At 43.5% G+C, this 23,183-nt stretch overlaps 3 protein-coding genes across 7 annotated transcripts in view; 1 reads left to right on the top strand and 2 right to left on the bottom strand.

Annotated features, from left to right (window-relative positions):
- The window catches only part of CDC73 (cell division cycle 73), a 105,711-nt gene extending 90,271 nt beyond the window's left edge, over positions 1-15,440 (bottom strand). The window contains exons 1-7 of the mRNA XM_032696249.1: positions 15,262-15,440; positions 9,658-9,763; positions 8,609-8,678; positions 7,568-7,630; positions 7,431-7,483; positions 5,722-5,810; positions 4,115-4,331 (exon numbers count right to left, since the gene is read on the bottom strand). Coding sequence (XP_032552140.1) covers positions 4,115-4,331; positions 5,722-5,810; positions 7,431-7,483; positions 7,568-7,630; positions 8,609-8,678; positions 9,658-9,763; positions 15,262-15,392 — 729 coding nt within the window. The 5' untranslated portion in view covers positions 15,393-15,440. The remainder of the gene's footprint in view (positions 1-4,114; positions 4,332-5,721; positions 5,811-7,430; positions 7,484-7,567; positions 7,631-8,608; positions 8,679-9,657; positions 9,764-15,261) is intronic.
- LOC116790766 (ubiquitin-conjugating enzyme E2 D2-like) lies at positions 9,159-9,588 on the bottom strand. Its single transcript, XM_032696112.1, is given in 5 exon segments — positions 9,159-9,208; positions 9,211-9,354; positions 9,357-9,400; positions 9,402-9,480; positions 9,528-9,588. Coding segments are annotated over 5 exon segments (378 nt in total).
- A 3,692-nt stretch (positions 15,441-19,132) lies between the features above and the next one.
- GLRX2 (glutaredoxin 2) lies at positions 19,133-23,054 on the top strand. Of its 5 annotated transcripts, none has more exons than XM_032695958.1 (4): positions 19,133-19,158; positions 21,318-21,387; positions 21,785-21,961; positions 22,501-23,054. In XM_032695958.1, the coding sequence occupies exons 1-4, from the start codon at positions 19,148-19,150 to the stop codon at positions 22,618-22,620; spliced, it is 378 nt and encodes a 125-aa protein (XP_032551849.1). In that variant the 5' UTR covers positions 19,133-19,147; the 3' UTR covers positions 22,621-23,054. The 5 variants fall into 5 exon arrangements, with proteins under 5 accessions (XP_032551849.1, XP_032551848.1, XP_032551851.1 ...); XM_032695957.1 differs by lacking the exon at positions 19,133-19,158 and adding an exon at positions 20,445-20,530; XM_032695960.1 differs by lacking the exon at positions 19,133-19,158 and adding an exon at positions 20,530-20,554.
- The last annotated feature ends 129 nt before the right edge of the window (positions 23,055-23,183 follow it).

A 23,183-nucleotide genomic window follows, 5' to 3' on the forward strand; every position in this document is an offset into this window, starting at 1 on the left:
AGGACTGAAACCTGTGCAGAGCAGTAATGCAAAACTTAACATTTTGGGGTATCTCAAACCATGACATATTCCAAACACTTATGATGGTAAATATTCTATGTATGGATTCAAAACTGTAGCTACCTGAGAAGATACGTAACTTTGTATACAAAGGTTCTCTCAATAACAAAATTTGAAATGTTTTGTTAGTGTTTTCCCCTAATATTTGCAGTTTAGAAAGTGTCAACACTAATTCTGACGTATATTCACCAGACAATATCTCAGTTCAAACTGATCTAACATACATAAAAATATGGTGAACCTAAACTGTTCTCCAGAAGCAAGTGCCATAGTCAATGCCATGACCAAGAACTCATTCATGATTAAGCAGCTGAAGTTATTGTGTCTGCTTCATACAAAACCCATCACTAGAAAAACCAGTGAGACACTTACAACACTTTGTTTAAATATCAATGTACAGATTAAACAATTTTCACTTTTTCTCCTTTAAACTTCTCTCCTTACCCCTGTACTGTTCCTCTCCCACAGCAGATACTGTATTGGGTCTGAAGGCAGCAATTCCCTCATTCTGACTTTTGTGTGTGTTTGTGAAGGTTAAGAATGAGAACTGAGCTGCATGAAGAGTGAGGACAAACAGATGAGATGAATTTTAAGCCCCCAACATTTTTGGCTGTTAAAAGAATGATAAATGAAGTCAGAAGCAGCTCTAGCATGAAGTACTTTTATTGCTTTTGAAATCTGACTACATTTTCAGTTGGTTAGACTGTCCATGGACTCACCAAAACAGCGATATTGTGTTGTAAGCCTTCAGCCAAACCTGAAATTAAATTGCTTTAAACAACATACACTCTCGAACAGGTCTAAAATTAAGCTACGAGAGGGAAAAAAATCCTTAGTCTAAACAAATGCAAAGTGGCTCTAAAGAATGATTACATAAAAATGTCCTATTTTTCATAAAAATCAAGAAGACTACACTACAGACTTGAGGAGAGCCAACAGATACTTAAAACAGGCAGTGCAGGATGACTCATCCACTAGCAATTAAATCAAACACTGTATTTTCAAAAGAAGGTAGAACTGCATAAGAATCATACAGAAAACTATAGAAAAATACCTCAAAAGACGTTCTAAGTCAACAACATAAAAATAAGCAAGGAGACAAACTGCACATCCTAGTAATCTTAAAAACAGAAGAGGATAAGTGAACTGACATGTCTGATTTTACAAACAATAGGAACCTCACAAAAATCAGTAAAATCAATGCAACATCTGATCAAAAGAGGGTAATCAAGGGGGTCAGACAGATAAATGAGCTGTGTGATGCATTATAGAAACCCTAAGAGTCAAATAAATTGTGAAGGACAGCCACTGAATGACAATAAATGGGTGACACCCTGTCCTAGACCATGAGCATTAGGGCTGTATTGCCAATATGAAAAGGACAGGACAGAGACTTCCTAACAAGAAAACACTAATTAGGAGAGATTCCAATTACTCAGTGGGTTGGATAAGTGTCAAGAAGGGAAGTGATGTAGTGATTAATTTTTTAGCTATCATAAGTAATGGCTTTCTGGAGCAATGGGCCAAAGTAATCACAAAAAAAAAAAAATCTCTGATTTAGTCCATAGTACACATTTTAGAGAGGCAGCTGCTGAAGAACATTCTACAACAGCAGTATCAATGAATTCAAATTCAGCATTCTTGTGACAAACAAAAAAACCCCACAGCCAGGCAAAAATCCATCGCTATGATTTCAGCAAGGGGGGCTATGTAACAATGAAGATGCTATCAATAAAAGCAGCACCTAAAAGGGCAGAATGCAAGTATCATGAGAACTTTTTAAGATGTTAAAAAAGAGCACTACATCACTGGAGACTTATTAAGAAATCCTGGAACAGTTCTATAAGGCACACTTTAGAATCAGGAAGTGTGTCCCAAAGGAGAAACAGTAAATACTTGAGATTATTGCCACCTACATAGAATTTGGAGGAGCACATTGCTGAGGGAATCAGTACTTTGGTCAAACACATCAAAACCAGAGGAAACCTGCAAGAAAGCTGATTAGTTCAAGGGATTCTCTTCTTACTGTGGCCTGATCTTCCTAGTGTTTCCCTTTTGCATCTTAAGCTATCTCTGTATCTCAGTTAACTACAGAGGACACTGGGAAAGCTCACACACACGAGTGTTTCTCTGTGGAAAAGAGAGGCTGAGGAGGTGCTTTGGCCTGAAGCAATTTTTTGAAAGAAAATTCACATTTAGGAGTGCTCAGTCTTTGTTACCATTCATGCAGGAATTCCAAAGAAATTCAGATATTGCAAAGGCACACACTGTGTGGTATGTAAACTACTGCTGAAGTCAATTTTGGTTTTAAACATTCTAGGAGGATTCAAGAGACTGCAGATAAATCCATACAAAGCAGACAGTGAAAATTTACAATAAAAAGAATTATCAGGCACATTGGCAATTCAAGTATCATACAGAAGAGTCAAAACAGCATTTGCAGAGCAGTAGCATGCCTTCCTGATCAAAATTCTTTACATGAACAGGTGAGCAGGGAAGGAATGATCTGCCTGAGACACCATATCTGAGTTTCTTAACAACTTTCGAGAAGGTTTTGCACAAAGGTTCTTGAAATAGAAGAAAAAGAAAGAAAGCAGAAAAAAAATCCCACATAAAAAAACACCCCAACACGCACCAAAAAACCCTCCCAACCCACCTACAAACAAAAACCCTGAGCTGTTCTGAGATAAATCACAGCCCTCAGTAACATGTGTTTCCCCATCTACTTACTCTCACTGCTACTTGCTCGAAAATATAAACATTAACATTCGATGATTTCTGTCCAAGCTACCAAGAATGTTCCTGCAATCCTGCACAAACCGAAATAAAAGATTTGCTGTTATGCCTGTCATATTCAGCAGGCTGCTCAAAGTAACTGCATGCTAGAGTCCAAGAACAAACTGAGTCTCTGGTTTCTTGTCTCTCTTCCCCTGGTTATATTTTGCTTAAAATCACTAGCTCATCTCACTATTATTACAAGGATGTTACACTAAAACATTCATCTCTTTCTCTAGTGTCTTGGCAAATTTCACTTGGAAGACATGTTGAGATAGGAATGCCATGAATGATTCCCAAAAGGAAGAAGAGCTACCCAGATTCCTTCAGTACAGACCTTTCCAATGACTAAAACATCAAGCAGCAAGGTTGCTACAAATCTCACAGATCCAAAGAAGCAACACTAACTCTTTATGTAGCACACAGGTACCTGCCACGTAGCTGGGAATTACCCCCCAGTTCAGGAATGAATTTTTCTACCAAGCCATGGGACAATACAGTGAAATTGAGAGCTATGTAAAATACTGTTAAAAATCAGACAAACTACAATTGACACCTCATTTACTTCTTAACATTATTTTCCTGTGACAGTACTTAAAAGAAGTAGCAAAGGCAAGTGATTCAATTTGACAATAACCTCAGGAGAACAGACATTTGCAATCTTTTAGAACTTGACTTACTGCTTCCTTGAGAAATTTAGTGCCAAGTATCTCTGCAGTAAAGAAAGCCTAACTGTCCAAAAAGAGCAGGCTGTGCTTGCAACTATGTTCTGGATGGCACATAACCAAGTGCAGCTGAAGCCATGGATTAAAGTAGCATGAAGGGACAAAAACATAGACAAAAGCCTTTTCATCATAACACTTTCTGGTTTTCTTCATTTTAGCATTTTCCTGCCTTATTCCTTTGGTGTTTTCCACAATATACTTTCAATGTACGTGTGTTGCTACTTCTATCAGCTACTCCTCACATTTGTCCTTTTCAAACCCACAGGTACTTTCATAGAGGCCTCCCAGCTGTAGGGCTCAAGCCAGCTTTGTTTAAAAGGACTTAAGTGATTATTTGGTATCTTTTAAATAGCTGAAGCAAGCATTTTGAGATATAACTTAGGCTCACTGTAACGTGATAAGAACAAACTTCTCTGTCACTCCAAGCCCACCTTTACATCGAACACTGAGCGTAATCCTCCCCAGCCATCTCTGATTAACAAGTCAGATACAGGAGATTAAAAAATGCAGTTTGTCACTGGGATCGTAGACCAGCTTGGTATCCAGAGCATTACCTTGCCTGTGCTTTGTAAGATTGTAGTTCTTGTCCTCCATACTCTCTCCCTGCTGACAATATCTCTGGTTACATCCACTTCAGCATCAACAAAACTTCTCTGTTTAAGAGCAGTTATGTCATCATCTAGATCAGTTTTGATAGTAGATCTTTTCTTTGCCATGATTTTTGCCTTGATAGCAGCAATTTTTTCCACTGACATGGCTTCAGACAAAGACCTAAATGAGCAAAAATAACAGTAGAGACTGAGCAATTACACAAACAATTCTTCTCAAAGAATTTGTGAACAAATAACTTCATCCTGCCTAAAGTTCATGGCTGTGCTATAAACCACAAAATAGTAACCTTACATATAGTGAAAGACTATGAGCTTGGCATTGCTGTTTTGGGGATGAGAATTAAACTTCTGACAAAGTACTAGCATAAAAACCATCCAAAAATCAAAACTATAACATATAAAAGTAAAGAACACCAAAGTAAAGCGTCAGGACTAACACTATCACTTAGAACATCACCTGAATTTCAGCTCCCTGTTATTTTTAGTGGATTACAATTTTGTGTCCAGTCAACCAACCTCTGGTTGCTCTGAGCCTTTCAAAGCATTAATCTAAATTTTGGCTGAGGTGCTGTTCTATGGACTTGGTCACTTGGAAGATGTGTGTTAACTTCTTAGAGTAGGCAGGCCAACAAAAAACAGATGGTAGTAACTTTGTCACATTAATCTGTGTTTGAGGGAGCTCATTTGAGTCCAAGAGTGCAATATCTTTATCTGTTTGCTTTTAATTGTAAAAACAGAATTTGGTTGCCAGTAAGCCCTATTGTTTTTCAGGTGGGATGAAATAAAAAGGATTGAATTGCACAATCCTAACTGTCCAAACCCAATTTTGTGTTAAGAGGGTTTTTTTTGTGAGAATACATTAAAAAAATTAATTTAAGTACTAGATATGAAGTATTCTCCTTTACAACTAAGCTATTGGAAAGGGAAATTCTCTGTGTTGGTATTGAATAAAGTAACAACAGAGTCAAGCGTGGAGTTCAAACTCACTGCCTGTAAATTTTGTTTGTACTTTTTTAAAGGGACAGTCTTTTACATCCAGCTTTTCAAAAATCAGTAAATAGAGAATATAAAGTAATTACAAACAACACTTAGTAATCATCACTGCAGCACTGCCTCACAACTGCAAAACAAGTTGTGATACACTCAAGCTAGCATCCAAATAATTAGTTTATACAAAACAATGTGTACTTTTTGATTTTTTTGATCTTATACTTTCTGATCTTAAGTCAGGTATGACAATGACATCCTTTTTTTTTCTAGTTTCCTTTGAAGTACGCCTATACAAGAGACAGAGAAGAAGTAGTAATTCAAAATATGTATTTTTCATGTGGTTAGGTCTAATTATGGATTCCATAAGTGACTCGAATCTGCTCCATCATAAATGTTTGAAGGTCTGACTCCCCAGACGTTACTAATGAGAGTATCTAAGGGAAGAAGAATTCCACCGAGAGCTGTTGGACAGAAGTAAAACTGGCTCCTGTGAACAGCACAAGAATTGCTATCCATCCTAGAATTAACGCATTATCCATAAAAAGAAAAAGCAATCCTACCTGATCTGCTCCGTTTGCACGATACCTTCCTTATGTCCTTCCAGCCGAGCTGCCAAGCGCTCCTTGTCGAGGCGCACGCACTCCTCATCCTGGAAGGAACAGCAGTGTTTAACTGCAGTGTTTCAACTTTTGTGCATTCTCTCTTAAAAAATAAATACAACTACAATTAAAGCCATTCAGAACTATTTTCGGTACATTTGCAAGGACGATCTTTATTTCCCATTTTTTTTGATCTGTGCACTAGCATTAACTGTAGAGCTACTGGAAATTTCCTCTCAAGAACCACTAAGTATAAATAAGATAATGAAAAGGAAACTACCCTGGCAAACTATGCTCATATTCAGGTAGGACAGTACAAATCCACACACATACATAGTTAAGGTAAATTTATCAGACATTCAAGTTTGCCCAGATATTTAATCAGTGACATTTTTATAGACAAGAACTGCTCAGAATTGTTGTATCTTGATGCAGAACTTTTAGAAATGGCATTCCTAGTAAAGACAAACAACAAGTCAAGAGTAAGGAATCCTCTAAGTTACTCAAGCCAGGTTTGAGACAGACATGTAATTTGAGAAAGCGGCAGAGAGATGTAATTTTATTCCATCTTTTCAGCTTCTTAATGTCAATATCACTTGTGTTCAACCTGTCTCATTTCCCCACAAAACTAAAATCAGCATCAAGCCCATCCTATTGCTAAAAGGCTGTTTGGAAAGGCTGAAGCCCAGTAAAACCCCATGCCCATACATGAGGAGAGACTTGGAATCTCTACACTGGGATGATCTCCCATTAACTTAAAAACAGACTTCACAGACACCGAGCTGCCAGAGCAGCAAAGAAACAAAGAGAAGATGGCTATAACCTCATGACACTTATATGCAGAACTCTTGATTATCCAAATTATGGTGGTGAAGACAATACAGTTTCAAAACATACTGGCATCATAACCACACAGAGTAACACAGAATAAAATCTATGGATCAGCAATAGGTCATCTCACAGCAATCATCTGCTCATGTGACATTAAGAATGCATCAAGTTTTTATGATACCAGTGCAGTATTCTGCACTCAGAACACTGTAATTCAGAGGAGACAACTGGATGGACATACTTTTCAAATAAATTATCAAGAAAAACTAACTAATTTTTTAAAACCAGGCAGAGTTAAGAAATGTAACGTGTGTAATAATTAGACACATTGCTTCTATTAAAGAGGTACTTGTGAAAATACATTGTTTAATTAATTAATTATCTAAGACATAGCTTCATAAAACAGTAATCACAGGGACAGCTTCATATACTGCTATCAAAGGGACTGAGCCAGCAGGTAAAACAAAGTCTCCATTGATAGATATAGGATGGGCATTTAAGTCATAATGTCAACTCATGGATGGCAAACAACTGGAGCAAGTCACTATAGAGCACTTTTATTCCAGTCCCATCTTAGCAGACACGTTACAGTGCAAAGGGTATTTAAGAGATGTGTGGTCAAGCTTTCCCCTTTCATACTACAACATACATCCAGCAACCAAAATTCCACATTTAAACAAGAGGCTTTAATTCCAACTCCTTCCAGTTCACATTCACACTAAAAGAAGTATTGTGTGCACTCAGAGGACAGAGAAGCCAGAGGACTTTCTACAAAAACAAATAAATACTGTAATATACCACTACCCCCAGTTTGTACTGATGACAGTTACTGTCATTACCTCTATTCTTGGTTTCTTTGCTTCTGCTAATATTTCATCTGCTGCTCTTTTAACTACAAGAAAAAGAAAACATTAAAAATGCAAGACTGTAGTAGACTTTTATAAAATAAAAAAGTTATTTTTCAATTAAATTGTACCTTGAGTGGACCGTTGAAGACCAATTTCAAGTGGAGCACTTCTGTCTATGCTTGATGAGGTTGCTGTAATCAAACAGAACATTTAGTTTAAACACAAAATATCAGCCATAATATTTGAGTCAAAAAGGAAGAGGGACAAAAGAAACTGCAACAATGGAAATTGTAACTACATATCCGGTAGTAAGAACGGTCAAACACTGGGACCAGTGGAGTGGAGATATTCACAACCTGTCTGAATATAAAGTTAGATCAGGTTGCTCAGGGTCATCTGGCCCTTCTTTGAAAAGGGGATTGAACCTGCTGGCCTCCTGTGGTCCCTTCCAACATAAATTAGTCAGTGATTCTATGATCTCTATATACCACATAAAAAAGAGTCACAGTGCTAATTAGAGCCTGGAATCAAGATCTACCAGTTTGTCCAGTTTTTTGGAACAAAGACAAATTGCCAGTCCCTTTAAAAAATGGTTTTACTGCCCATATTACAGAAATAATCTCATATTCCAGGATACTTAAAATTTTAAGGCCACCAACAAAACAGAGCAACCTACAAAGGTAAGTGATATTTACCTTCTTCTCAGAGAAATCTCTTTATTCTGACCATTGTTAACAAAAAATGTAAGATGATGAAATACTAGGTAAATCTGTAAGACTGACAAAGCAGTGATTTGATACGTTTTACTGAAGATTTTATCCCACACATTTCTTGCATTCAAGATCAATGTACTACTGAAAGCTTCCCACAGTCTAGAGACAGAAAAAACATACATGCTAAGCATTCTAATACATAACTATTGAGGATGTTAATAATAATAAGGCAGCTCACTTCCAAACATGAATGTAGGAATGCATCTTATCTAAGCATCATAACAGCAATTAATTTCAGAACAAAATTAATAACCTTGTTGAGAAGTCTGAACATATTCAGTTAAGATGCAGACTGACCATTGTTGACTACTCGTCCCCTCCTACCCTTCACTTGTGCCATGAATATGAAGCAGTAAAGTGCACTGTGTGTCCAAGGCAAAAGAACACATCACTCACATGTTTCCCCATTTAGGTATGCAAGCAAGTCTTTCCTATCAGGTCTTCTTACCACAGGAATGTTTTCAGTCTGAAAAGACAGCAGACATGATATTAAACTGTTCTTCCCTCCAAGTCTCTTGCTGAAGATTTTTCACTTTTATTGAAAAACACATATTCACACAAAGACAGGAACATGTGTCCTGCCCCCCAAGAAAGCTTAACTAGCAAGCTTCAAAATGCAGCTACATCCTAGAGGATGTTCAGCTACACAAAATGAAACATGCTGTCTGCTGAAAAACTGAAAGAGAGAACAGCCTTTTTTCCTCCTTCACTTCAAACTTGCAAATCAGATTAGCTTTTAACACACACACAGTTCTCTGCTGGGAGTCTGTGTTGATGCACAGAAATTAAGTATCTCAATTTTCTTGTTCCAAGTACCTAAAACATGCAGCACATGGGAAGATGAAGTGTGGGCTCATAGAAAGCAGTCAAATGGAAATCAAAAGGACTTTTTCCATTGAGAATTCTTCTATCTTTATTTGTAGAGCTTATCCAGTAATTTCTCTAATTATATTGCATATTTCCAAGTCCACTCCAAAGCTATTCTGCTGTATTTTAGTCCGTTCTGTTGAGCTTTGCCCTCTCAGGCACTAAAGGATCATCTAGATTGGAATTGCACAACAGAACAGACGGACAAAAGTACTCTTTTGAAATAGTCAGTGCTGGAAACAACTGTGTCCATAGAATATCAAGAGAAACACAACATTACTGTTAATATTTGGGTGACACACTCTTGCTGTAAATGCAACCTGGTGGTTTGAAGGGATAATGTGTTAGGAAGCAAACTGCCAAGAAAAATGCTCCACCTTGGCAGGGACTGTCACGGGATCCTTACATCGAGGTGCTGGTTTTTAAACTCTCATGTGCACTCGCACACTTTGGTGCATATCTTTTTCCCCTTCCCCAGCCAGATTCATCCATCTCAGTGCTACTATCATCCCCCAAAAGTATCTACACATGGTATTACTGATCACAAGAAAAAATCCAGTGTTGTATGAGGTACTTACCGCGGCACGACGGACATACACAGGATGGGAAAGGTGCACATTATTGAGCAGGAACAAGATAGAATCCAAAGTGTAGTATTCCCTGGGCTGGCCCTCTTTCCCTGTCCTGTAAAACAGTGAAACAAAAATAGTAACATTTAAACTCTCCATCTCTGCTACAAGCACACCCTTTTTTAGAAAAGATCTCTTTTCTTTCCAGATGACAGGTGAAAGAGCAAATAGTAAAATTAATATCAGGCTACCGACAAACTGGTGAACTATCAATTGTATTAAAAAATACAGGTGAAGGATATGTGTTCCTGCAGTCTCTTTATTGAACAAATTATATAACCTATCAAAAATAAGCCAAACTAAGAGGTGGATGGGTTGTAAAATAAACAAGCGAGATCTGTGAAACCATAAGCACATATTCACATTTCACACGTATTTATTCTGATTATCGAAGGAATTGCCTTATTTGGGACAGCCAGAGAAACATAACTGAACTGTGAGTGAAAAAAAATATTACATGCTCTTCAGGTATAACAGGATAGAATTTTCACCCCTAGAGAAAGCACAGTGAAGAACTCAGAATATATAAATTCTATGGAGACTACAGAGCAAAGGGTTCAAAATAGTGCCAAAAGGTCAAAATAAGGAGCAACTAGAAACTAACTGCACACAAAACTAGCAAAACCACAACGAACTACAAAATTACAATGAGCTCCCATACTAAAGTCAGACCAGAGCAACACAACAGCATCAAGTTCAATCTCAGCTTTCAAACAGCTTGTTTCAAAGAGACACCTTTTAAGCCTAAAAGGGAACTTGTTCTATGCAACGATTGGCAAAAAAACCTCCCCACCAAACAATAAAACTCCCAGTTTCAGCTAGGCTCCATGTACATTGAACATAATTCCCTCCTCACACACGTTCATTCGTTATGCTGTTAGGACAAGATTTTGTAGGGGAAGCAATGCCTGTCCAAGTTTCAAAACAAAACCTACTCCTTAAATACTCCAGCTGCTCTGAGAAACGGAGCTGGCACTCAGTTTCACCAGGAAAGCAGCAAGAGCAGCGATCCCACTGCCCACCTGGGACCTGCCAGACCCTGGCTCCTCCACATTGCCCAGTCCCCTTCCCCAACCAGCTGGCTCACCTTAAAGCCTGAGGAAGACAAGCCAAAGCTATAAAATTTAAGACTGGTACAGATTTTTTATGAAATGAGATATTTCAGGAAGAAACCCTTCCGTTAAAACCCTAAGAAGGAGCTTTCCCTCTAAGTACAGCAGCTTTACTCATGGCTCACCATCAGCACTGAAACACAACATGCACCACAGAAGTGCCAACCTCCCTGGGGGAAGGGAGAGCAAATAAAAAATACTCAGCCACAACATTATTGAACCTGAAAGAGCTACACAAACACCTACTAAAGCAAGGGAAGTGTAAGTCTGTTTTCTCAATACTGTAGATTTAATGCCACTACTGCTTTGCTTGCAATCACTTTTCTGAAATTAGCCAGACAGAAGTGTCCAATGACCTGTTCAGAACCCATTACTAGCAGTGAGGTTCAAAACATCCCCTTCCTAATGATGCCTGAGAAAACCAGTATATGAATATCACACAGAGAAAAGGGATCCAAAATACCAGTACAACTGTAGAATAAAGGATCTTTCTACCACTGTTTCTTCCTTCCAAAAACTTGGCCTGGAGGGGGGAGGAGGTTGTGTGTACATTTTGCTGCTGGAGAGGAAAGGGAAGAGACAAAGTATCTTTAAACTGCTAAGAAGCCAAAACTTGGCTCCACAACTACAGCCAACAAAACTGGACTCCTCAGCAAGGAATTGTTTGAGTAAAGAGCAGAACAGTAACAATCCCTGATAAGGTGGTATCTAAACATATTCGGAGCACTGGCAGAAACAAAGGCTTCCTCCACACAGGCTTGGCTCTGAAGCGAAGCCATGGTGTCCTGTGATGCAGCTGTCACTTCATTTTCAAACGAACACTTTAGGTTATCCTAGGTTGGAATAACTCATTATTTCTTTGGAATGTTCCATATGCACTGAGCATAATATAAAAGTTCCCAAATCTTCATTCGCGAAGCCTAGCCATGAATATAAAAGTCCAGCTGGTCATCTATTCAAGTTTTAACAATATTTAGCAGTAAATGGCATAATTTAAAAACAAACAAACAAACAAAATACTGAACCCTTACCTATTAATTTGAAAGCCATGGGCGTTGCCAAAGCTCAGCAGGGCACAGCTGGTACTTCATCACTTCAACCCCCCACATAAGAGATCCCCATGCTCTAAGAGGATGTTTTATTAGGGGGACAAGAGATTGTATGTTAAAGGAAAATCATCAGATGGAAAAGCAGGTGCATATGAGGAGAAAATCTAAGTCCAAACTGACATTTCAGCATCAGTGTGTGCTCCTGCTCAATAAACAGAGAACTAAAAGCAAGCAGATCTGAGGGTAGCTTACCTCATTAAATTTACAAACATCCAAAGTAAAAACAGAAGTTAATTCTCTTATTTCCCACATTTAGTTATGGCATCAATTAGTTAAGAAAAAAATTAAATCTTAAGAGGCAAACTTCAACAACCCCAGTAATAAGCATTAAAGCAAAATAAGGAGTTGCATCTCTTACAAAATAAAACTCCACCTGAAAAATGGAGAAAATGTTTATACAGTACAAGAGAGAAAGTTTCACCTACTTGTTTTCAACACCAGAAATTTATTTCCTACTCATCCATTCACCTTCAACCTGGGGGTACCAGGGATTTATTAATTTTTAACTGATTTATTTCCTCTTTTCCTGTTTCAAAGCCTGCATTTTTACAGAGGTAGCAAAGCTCTGTGTCTCATCCACAAAAGCAAGCAGAAATCTTTAAGAACACAAGATGAGGCACACTGAGTATCACACAAATGACAATACCCAGGGCCAGCTGCTCCTTGTTTAAACTCTTCAGCTGCACATCCAGCCCTCGGCTAGGCAAACAAAGCAATACGCTTCTCTGTTAGATTAATTCCTTCCTTTGGTTTTGAAACAGATTTTATAATTACTCTTCAGGAGCCATAGATCAAAACACACAAAACACTTAATCTCAGGCCATGTAGCCTTCCTCACGTGTCACCAGGAGTATTCATATAACTATTACCTGGAAACTAACCTGGATTAAAGTTAGTTTTTGTGCCCTCCTCCCCTCCCTTTTTTTTTCCCCTTCAGGTTACTTCTAACTTGGCTCAGTTCTCAGAGCAATTCTCTGTTTGGCTGACTTTTGTGTAGCACAGAGAGAAGGCAGTGCAGGGCGGCACTGCTGACTTTGTCAGCTGAGCTGCTCGAGGAGTCAGAGCTAAATGTCTCATGGGACTACTTCTAATTCTAGCAGGGACAAATGCCACTGCTGCTGCTTGGACTGGCATCACTCTCTCCAGGCTGGAGATGCAATTACAGCAACCGTGCTGTGGACACCTAAACAGAAATCAAGGTTTGCTCTGTGAAAGACTAAGCCACCAACTGCTCAGTGTAAGCAGACTGTGAATCCTGTCAGGTGACCTGAATATAAAGGGGTTTGAATCTTAAAAGTTTTTTAAAATGTTCCTCATATATTTGGCAATTACATAAATTACTGTGGTGTCAAAGCTACTGAGCATGGCTTGCAGAACTGGTCTCAGTTTTACAGTGTCTTCAATTTGAAGATGCAACATGCAAAATGCCACAGTGGTTCCCAAGAAACATTGTGAGCTGACAGCAGTGTGATCCTATCACAAGTTCAGAAGCCACTGGTCTAAAACAAGATTTACTTACTTACCTCAAACAAATTAAAAACCCTCCAAATTCTACCACATCTACCACAGGAGGTGAATACACAGACAGCTATGAGGAGGTCACTGCTGTTGTTCTGCTCAGAGTATCATCTAATCATCCTTCTTGACCATGAAGATAAAGCTGCCTGACTGTACATAACGCAGTTTTCCTCTCCAGCTGCTGTCTTTTTGGCTTTTGGTAACAATGCCTGGGTCTAATTCCAGCTCTCCTGAGCAGGAGTACAGTTGGACTGGTGTATCAGTTTCTTGTTCCCTAGAGAAGAGCAATGAATCTTGCTTGTCTAGTTAACCAGTGCTTGTTAATGCTTGGGAAAAGTAACTTGTGGCAAGGACACCACCGTGACTGTCTACGCATTGCTCAGCAAACATACAACTAAGACCTTTAATTGCTATCTCAGTGTTTTTCTTCCTCTTTGGTCTAGCTACCACTATCCCCTACCAAGCCAAGAAACACAAATAACTCCAAAATTAGTTTCTGAAAACCTGAAATGTGCTTGAAATAGCACATTCCTAGTTATAAACAGAACGCAAAGTAAGATCAGCTAAAAAAAGCCCGTCTGCAAGTTAAGATAAACAAACAGGTTTATTTCCTTTCTCTCTCCCAAACTACAAGCCAGGATGCTAATATTCATATCATAATTACAAAAACAAAACAAAAAAATAATTCCTAGTCAGACGGAATGACAAGTTCAGGGTTTTTTTTTTTTGAGAAATCTGCAGGTTCTTCTACTTTTCCACAAAGCTTCACAGGATAACATACCTGATACACTTGCTACCTAACCCTTAACAATGAGCATTTTTTTTCTCTTAGGTTTGAAATAGATTAATTGGAATCCTTCTAGCAAGGACTAGAAAAGCAAGCAGCTGCTAAATTCTGAGGAAAGGTGAACGAAGAACTTCCTTGCAATGTGAGCAATGCATACCATACCAGGAAATTCAACAGGTACAAACCCCTGTTTTCTGGAAGTTTCGGAAAAATAAGCATTTTATCTGGTACAATCACTTAAGCCACGTAAACACTATCTCTACTTGTCTATTATGACAAGACTAATTAGGAAAAGCCTGCACCGGGTCCTGCCCAGAAAGAGGCCCCCGGTAGGGGCAGGGCACCCGCACAGCTCACCGGGGCTCGCAGGTGAGCACAGGCGGAGCGTCGGTTTGGACCTCTCTGGCTTTGTCCTGGTGTTCCAAAGCTCCAGGACAGCAACAAACTGGATAAATAAACTCAGGCAGGGGAATCACAGAATATGCTGAGTTGGAAGGGACCCATCGGGGTCACTGAGTCCGACCGCTGTCCCTGCACAGGACACCCCGACAGTGTCACCGGGTGCCGGACAGCGTTGTCCAAACAACAACGTAACTACGGAACGCCTCGTTTTCCACCGAAACCCCAGAAAAAGTCGGGAGAAGCTGCCTCCTGCCATCTCATCGCGTGAGTCTGCAGGAAGGGGCAGGAGAATCGAGGAACGACCCGACCGCGGCCCTTATGGCCCGGAGCACGGCTCGGGAGCCTTCCCGAAGGGAGCGGCGAGTCCTTCCCCGCCCGCTCCCTGCCCAGCCGGGCTGCCGGGGGGCGGCATCGCCACCGGGACACCCGGGCACGGCGGCGCGGCCCCGGGGCCCTGCGGGACGCGGTCCCAGTCCGGCCGCGCCAGCTCGCCTCGTCCCTGCAGGGCGGCGGGGACCGAGCCCCGTCCCCGCGCCCAACTTCGGGGCAACTTCTCCCTCCCTCCTCCTCCTCCTTTTCCTCCTAACCCCCCCGGGCCCGCCGCGCCCCGGGCCGCGCCGCTCACCCCCAGATGACATAGTTGGTCTTGACGTTCTTGGGCCAGGAGAACTCGCCGAAGATCACCTCGTCGCCCTTGACCACGATCTCCTTCTTCTGCGTGTTGTACTGCCGCAGCACGCTCAGCACGTCCGCCATCTTCGCCCGCCTGCCGCCGCTCCGGCCCCGCCGCCGCCGCCCGCCGCAGGACCCCGCCGCCGCGCCCGGGGCTGCCCGGCGCGAACGCCTGAGCCGCCGCCGCCGCCGCGCCGCCTACAGGGGGCGACGCCGCGGACGCGTTGCCATGGCAGCGGCCCGCCCCCGCGGGAAAGGGGGCGTGGCCTGAGGGGCGGGGCGAGGGGAGGACTCCCCTCGCCCCGCCCCTCAGGCCACGCCCCCTTTCCCGCCCTCAGGGTGGTCCCGGGTGATGCCGGAAAGCGGCAGAAACAAACTGCTTAACGGCGATTTGTAGATGTTAAAAAGGGCATTCTTCTTTTATTCGTCATGCTGGACGTTGGGAGGGCAGCTCCTCTAATCGGACGTGCCAAATGGCAGATGGACGGGGCCTTATTTATTACGCGGGCTGTTTACATATTCATTAGATAGTTTTGCTTGCCTAATACATATTCATGACATGCTTTGCATGGCCACGCCCACATGGGAAGTCTTCCTTGGTCCTTCCGGGTCTTCGCCGTCGTCCTGACCCCGGTTCTTGAGCGGGCACAGCGTCATTGTGTTCCAGCACCAAAAACTGCAGCGCTTGTTCTCTGTTTTATCTGGGCACACAGAGCTTAGTTTACATCCTGTTTGTTTACACCCCTTGTCTAATTCTCGAGGACTTCTCCAAGATTGTATTGTTCCTTGTTTGGGCACTCCAGGATGCTGTGAGTGAAGTTTCTGTCTCTCCTGTCACGGGTACAGCTTTCTCTCGCCCCGAGCACCCAGAGTTTTAATGTGTTTTGTGTGAAAATTGGGGCTGTTTAGCCTGGAAAAGAGGAGGCTCGGGGGAGACCTCATCACTCTCTACAACTCCCTGAGAGGAGGTGGTAGCCAGGAGGGGATTGGTCTCTTCTCCCAGACAACAATCAGTAAGACAAGAGGGCACGGTCTTAAGCTGTGCCAGGGGAGGTTTAGGTTGGATATTAGGAAGAAAGTCTTTACAGAGAGGGTAATCAGACACTGGCTGCCCAGGTAAGTGGTAGATTCTCCATCCCTGGAGGTTTTTAAGATGAGACTGGATGTGGCATCAGTGCCATGGTCTGGTAACCACGGCAGTGTTGGATCAAGGGTTGGACTTGATGATCTGAGAGGTCTTTTCCAACCCAGCTGATTCTATGATTCTATGAAAACAGTCACCACACACAGGCACTGCTTTAGTTTATCCTCCCTCTTTCCCTCTCCTGGAGCTGGGATGCACCAGGACACCCCGGGTGTCAGCCTGGTCACAGCACCAGGATGGTTTGTGTGGTGGTATAACCTGGAGGGCTTTTGGTGCTGAGGAGGTTTTAGAGGGTGCTGGGAGGGGGATTTGGGGGTGCTAACAGGGTTTTGCGGGCTGCTGAGATGGATATGGGGGTGTTAATGCTGTTTTAGGGGGTGCTGGCAGGGTTTTGAGGGTGCTAAAGCATACTAAAATGAGGTTTGGGGCTGCTGAGGTTTGGGGGGGAGTTTGGGCTGCAGGGATGGTTTGTGATGCAGAAGGAGGGGTTTTGTTGGTGCTAAAGGAGTTTTGGAGGGTGCTGGGAGGGATTTGGGGGTATTAATGAGGTTTTAGGGGGTGCTGGGAGGGTTTTGAGGATGCTAAAGTACACTAAAATGGGATTTGGGGGTGCTGAGTGTAGGGGGGCCATGCTGGGATGGCTTGTGGTGCACTAAGAGGCATTTTGTTGGTGCTAAAATGGCTTTAGAGGTTGCTGGAAGGGATCTGGGGATGGCCAGATGGAGTTTTACCCCATTACCCCTGACTGTGTGCCCAGCAGCAGAGTCAGTGCTGGCTGGGACAGCACAGACACTGTTTACCCAGAGGATGGTTGGGCACTGGAACAGGCTCCCCAGGGCAGTGGTCACAGCACCAAGCCTGACACAGCTCAAGCAGCATTTGGACAACGCTCTTGGGCACATGGTGGGATTCATGGGGTGTCCTGTGCAGGGCTAGGAGGTGGACTTGGGTGATCTTTGTGGGTCCCTTCCAGCCTAGGATATTCTGTGACTCTGTGGTTCTCTCAGAAGCTTCTTGCTCTTCATCTGGCTCTGCAGGCTGAAGAGAAAATGTTCTGGATCCTGGATATAAAGCAGGGAAAAAAAGAAAAATGTCTGCTTTATCAATCACAAAAATGCTGTTTAATTCCAGTCATCAAGAGACTATAGCAAAAAAAAAATAAAAGGTAATTAAGAGAATATTTATTGCCTCTGCATCTGAAGGAGGACAAACAGTAACTCCATGGAGCACATCCTGTGGTACCTTGTGGAGTTTGGGATCTCAGAGCTCCTGTCACACAGTTTGCTCACCGGAGCAGCCTCACAGCTGCGGCTGGCACCAGCTCCCTCTGTGCTCCAGGTTCATTCCTTCTGCTCAGGCACACAAAATCTGGGAGCGTAACACTTCCCAGCAGAACCCAACAGACTGGTGCTCCCCTGGGGAATATAAATTCCAGGGTTTGAGGCCTGGAAGAAAGTTCCCATCATGGCTTTTTCTAACCTTTGATGCTCAGAATTTCCTTAACACTTTCCCACACTGGCAGAAAGCATTATCCCTTCTTAAATCTGAAAAAGGCAAAATTGGGTCATTTTTCTTCCTGTAAGTAATGTGCAAAGAACTGACAAAATGGACTAAAAGTCAATAGCCCATAGAATTCCCTGTTCCAGGATGTCAGCAATATCCCCATCTGTGTTAGAAGCACTCAGCATGTGAAGTACCATGAGTGTATTTATAACATTTCACATATGGTATTGAAATAATAACACACAAATATACTACACCAGCTACTAACATTGTGAATTACACTAATCACTGCCAATATTTATTGGTCAATGGATACAGAGTAATACTTAGAAGACAAAGACATAATGAATAAACAGAGCATAATTTCTTGGACTGGATTTGAAATTATTATTGGAGCTATGGCTCATGAAAATTGGAATGGAACTTGAAATGCTTCCAGTGGGTCAAGTCCTGTTTCCATGCCTCATCCAAAAACCTACATCACCTAAGCCAGTGCTACGTCTTAGGAAACACATCCTGTACATCTTCTACACTACAGATAATACTTTATGTAGTATTATGGTGTTACAGTGACACCAAAAAGCCACTCATGTCAGTTCTGCTGCTCAGGGAGCAGGGAATGGTGTGGTGCAGAACCAGCTGCACACACAGCTGCAAAGAGATTTATTTTCAGATTTCAAAAAAAGGTTGCAGTTCTGGTTTCCTTTTTCACATAAGGCTGCCTTCATCTGGGGAGAACACTGAAAAACAAAGTTCAGCAAGACAGTGTGTGCATTGGCAGTAGTCCACCAGGGACATGATGCCTGCACCCTGAGGAGCAGGAACGCTGAGGGAGGCAGGGAACAAAGGATGGAGCAGCACGAGGTGAGGTGGTCGTGCCCTGCTGAAATCAGTGCAGGTATGAAACAAAGGACGGAGCAGCACGGCGGGGGTGCGGTCACGCTCTGTAAGAAACAATGCAGGTAACAGGGGCCAAAGGAACGACCTAAGCCCTGACCAAACTTCACTTCGCTCATGGCTGAAGTCAAACTCCACCTAAACAGAAAACTATGTCAACTGTAATTAACTCATCTCTTCTCCTCCCTCGAATAAAACAATATAAATACAGCTTAAGAGAACAGGGAGGTCAGAGGAGACTCCACCTCTGCATCCTGGGACTGTCAGCAGGCTGCACCTACCTCCTCCCCCAGCGATGCCTGTTGGGTAAGGCTCGAACATTCAACTGTACCGAGTGCTTCCTCGGGAAATGTGGAAAGCAGCTTGTGCTTGAGATCGTGCTCTTAGGGCTGTATCAACATCTCCCAATTTCATGTGCTTGTGCCCGGCTGTGTTACATTTTATGTGTTCGCACATGCTTCTGCAGACAATGTGTTTACCACCAGCATAGAATCACGGAATGGTTTGGGTTGGAAGTGACCTTAAAGATCATTCCGCTCCAGTGCCACGGTTGCTCTGCATTTTTGTTGCTTAGTGCCGAACTGGCCATCCCTCAGAATCCAAGCCCAGCTGCTCCCGCTCCTTATGGTTCCTGAGAAGCAGCTCGAATTCAACAGGGGTGGTTTTCTGCCAAATTTAATGCAACAGATAAATTCGTTTTACTCTTAATGCGATACCTTCATTAGAAGTTTTAAACGGGAGTTTACAAAACGGTTCCCGCAGCTTTGGGACTCATAGTGAGATTATTAACCAGATTATTTGTATCACTAAATCAGGATCTGATAAGAGGCATCGGAGAAACTATTTTCACAGGGCATTAGACACACGATCCCTCCGGGAAATCCACCTCATCCTCGCCCCATCTCCTGACCTCCATCCCGGGAAATCCACCCCGCCGCTGCCCCTCTCCTGACCCCCATCCCGGGAAATGCACCCCATCGCTGCCCCTCTCCTGACCCCCATCCCGGGAAATCCACCCCATCGCTGCCCCTCTCTGACCCCATCCCGGGAAATCCACCCCATCGCTGCCCCTCTCTGACCCCATCCCGGGAAATCCACCCCATCGCTGCCCCTCTCTGACCCCCATCCCGGGAAATGCACCCCATCGCTGCCTCTCTCTGACCCCCATCCCGGGAAATGCACCCCATCGCTGCCCCTCTCTGACCCCCATCCCGGGAAATGCACCCCATCGCTGCCTCTCTCTGACCCCCATCCCGGGAAATGCACCCCATCGCTGCCCCTCTCTGACCCCCATCCCGGGAAATGCACCCCATCGCTGCCCCTCTCCTGACCCCCATCCCGGGAAATGCACCCCATCGCTGCCCCTCTCTGACCCCATCCCGGGAAATCCACCCCATCGCTGCCCCTCTCTGACCCCATCCCGGGAAATGCACCCCATCGCTGCCCCTCTCTGACCCCCATCCCGGGAAATGCACCCCATCGCTGCCCCTCTCTGACCCCATCCCGCTGGCGCTCACAGCGCACCGGCAGGGCGCGGGGCAGCCCCGTGGGGCGGTGCGGGGGCCTAGCGGGCGCTGCCGGACCGCGGTGAGGACTGCGGAGAAGCCCCGCCCCTTCCTGTGTCGGCCATGGCCCTGCAGGGGGCGCTGCGCCGGGCGGCGGCGGCCTGGGGGGGGCGGTGAGAGCGGGACCGGGGAGAGGGGTCGGGAATGGGGGCCCGGATTGGGACCGGGAATGGGATGGGGATGGGGACTGGGAGGGGGAGAGGGATCGGGATTGGGACTGGGATCGGGATGGGACTGGGAGAGGGATCGGAATCCGGATCGGGACGGCGATTGGGATTGGGACCGGATTTGGGATCGTGATCGGGATTAAGACTGGGATGGGACTGGGAGAGGGATCAGGTTCGGGAGGAGAGGGATAGGGATTGGGACAGGGACTGGGATCGGGTTCGGGATTGGGAGAGGCATCAGGATAGGGATGAGGAACCGGAAGAAGGATCGGGATGGGGAGAGGGACCACCAGGCCCAGGATCGAGGTCGGGGTCAGGATCAGGACAGGCATCGGGATCGTGTCACGGTGCCGTGGGAGGAGCGAGGGTTCCGGGGGCCCGGGCCGGCACGGCAAGGACGGCTCTCGGTGCTCCCGCGGGAGGCGGGCGGTGCCGCGGGCGGTGCCGCGGGCGGGACACGTGTCCGGCCCCGCCGGGAACGGAGCGTTTGGCGAGTAACGGCCCCGCCGGGGCTGCTCGGCAGCTCCGACACCCGGCTCTGTTCTCCTGCCCCCGCCGGCGCCGAGCACCAGAACGGTGTAGGTAGTGCAGCTGAAGTGAACTTGAGCGTAAGAGAGAAATCGGTTAAAAAAAAAAAAAAAAAAAAACAGGACAAAGCCAACCCTTAATTTGTGAACTGCAAAATGCGATGTTTGTCTGAAAGCTCGAATATCTGATTGTGATTTCTTTTTAGTTCGAGAATGGGGAGCCTACAGTCTACTTCTGTAGGATTGTCTAATGATGCTGCTGTGAGTCAAATACAGGTAACATTATTTATGCTTTTACTTATTTTCAACATTTATAAAAGCTATGGGTACTTAAAACGTTTTCTTATTTATACAAAGAAATACTGTTCTTATGCTTATTATGTGTATCAAGTCATGCTGGCAGCATTGTTTATCCACAGCCCTGGAACCTGATCTTCCTAGGCTGCACCCATTTTATGTTTTTTTCAGACCTCTACTCAATTTTTTGGAGTCAAGTACAGGTCAAAAATGGCTTCATAGGTGCTAGCAGTAATTCTCCTGTATTTGTTACCATAATAGCAGCGTTTTGACTTCTGTATTGGCTTTCATGACTGTTCAATATTGTTGGAAATGTACTGGCATAACGCTGACTGACTGACACCTCACTGACTTAAACTTTCTTTTGAACATACAGAACATTATTTCAGACAACTGTGTGGTGATTTTCTCTAAAACAACATGCCCATACTGCAAAATGGCAAAAAAGCTTTTTGAGGGTTTGAATGTGAATTACACAGCTGTGGAACTGGACACAAATATGAATGGAAGCCTGTTCCAGGACATTCTTGAGCAGATGACGGGTGGCAGAACAGTGAGTATCTTCTCCTACACATGACAAGCAAAGTAAGAACTTGGGATACACATGTGCCCCTTGGGGTATGTCCATATCAAGTTCTTCATCTTTCTGGGACAAGTAACTTGGGATACGAGCTCCCAAATTAAAGACAAGGTACTGCAGAAGGGTTCTGTACCCTCTTTTCCTTTAGAGCCCCCCTGGCTATCCCTCAGTTATCTTTTCCATACTGCCACTGAAATAACCGAAGTATCTATTTTTCATTTGTATATTTAATCCATTGTGTTAAACAATTGCCTTGTATTTTCTTTATTTTCTATAGTCTCACTTGACTCAGCTATTACAAACTCCCACACAGTGACTTCATCCCACTTCTGAGGGGCACTCAAAGCTTCCCATCTCTGTAAATATTATGGAAACGTATGACTTGTACACTAATATTATACATACATCTAGAAGAACACAACTGTTGTGTGTATTAGAGTCCATGTGGGCTTACTTAAGACTTTTATCTTTTTTCCAAGAAGTAACTAATGTAATTTTTGTTTTCTTGACAGGTTCCAAGAGTGTTTATCAATGGGACTTGTGTTGGAGGTGCAACAGATACTCAAAGGCTTCATGATGAAGGCAAACTGCTTCCTTTAGTTCATCAGTGTCAAATAAAAGCAAATTCCTGAGCAGACATCCAGCTTAGCTTCATCTTCCTTTGTATAAACAGAATTTCAGATGAATGCAGAAGATCACAAAGATACACAGCATGAGCTGCACTCAGCAACTTCAAACCATGGCTTTCTGAATCACAAATCATTCTCTGACAGACTTTATGGACTTAGCAAATTAACTGGTGTCCTTGCTTAAGCTTTATCATAATCAAAATGGTCATTAAAAATCATTCTGTAACTCAGGACTCTGTGTGAGACAGTGATGTCATTTCATGGCTTTAACATCCTGCTTCAGAGAAGTCTAAACTGTACAAGAATAATGGGTATTTTTTTGCTGCACATTAGTTTGCTTTCTAGCTTTGTTTCAATAAATGGTCAGTTTAATTCAATGGTGCCTTTATATTCAACTCTTCTCTGTCAAATTGTAATGAAGAAAGTACGAAGCCAAATGAGGCTGCAGTGATTCTGGTGTGGGTGTGTCTGCCTCTCACATTTCAGTGCCTGATCACCGAGCTCCCAAACCATATCCACTTGAACAGAAAAGGGAATAAAGAGTCTGGCAGCTTTAGAGGGGAAGT

Source organism: Chiroxiphia lanceolata, chromosome 9 (assembly GCF_009829145.1).
Source record: "Chiroxiphia lanceolata isolate bChiLan1 chromosome 9, bChiLan1.pri, whole genome shotgun sequence".
Classification (NCBI taxonomy): domain Eukaryota; kingdom Metazoa; phylum Chordata; class Aves; order Passeriformes; family Pipridae; genus Chiroxiphia; species Chiroxiphia lanceolata.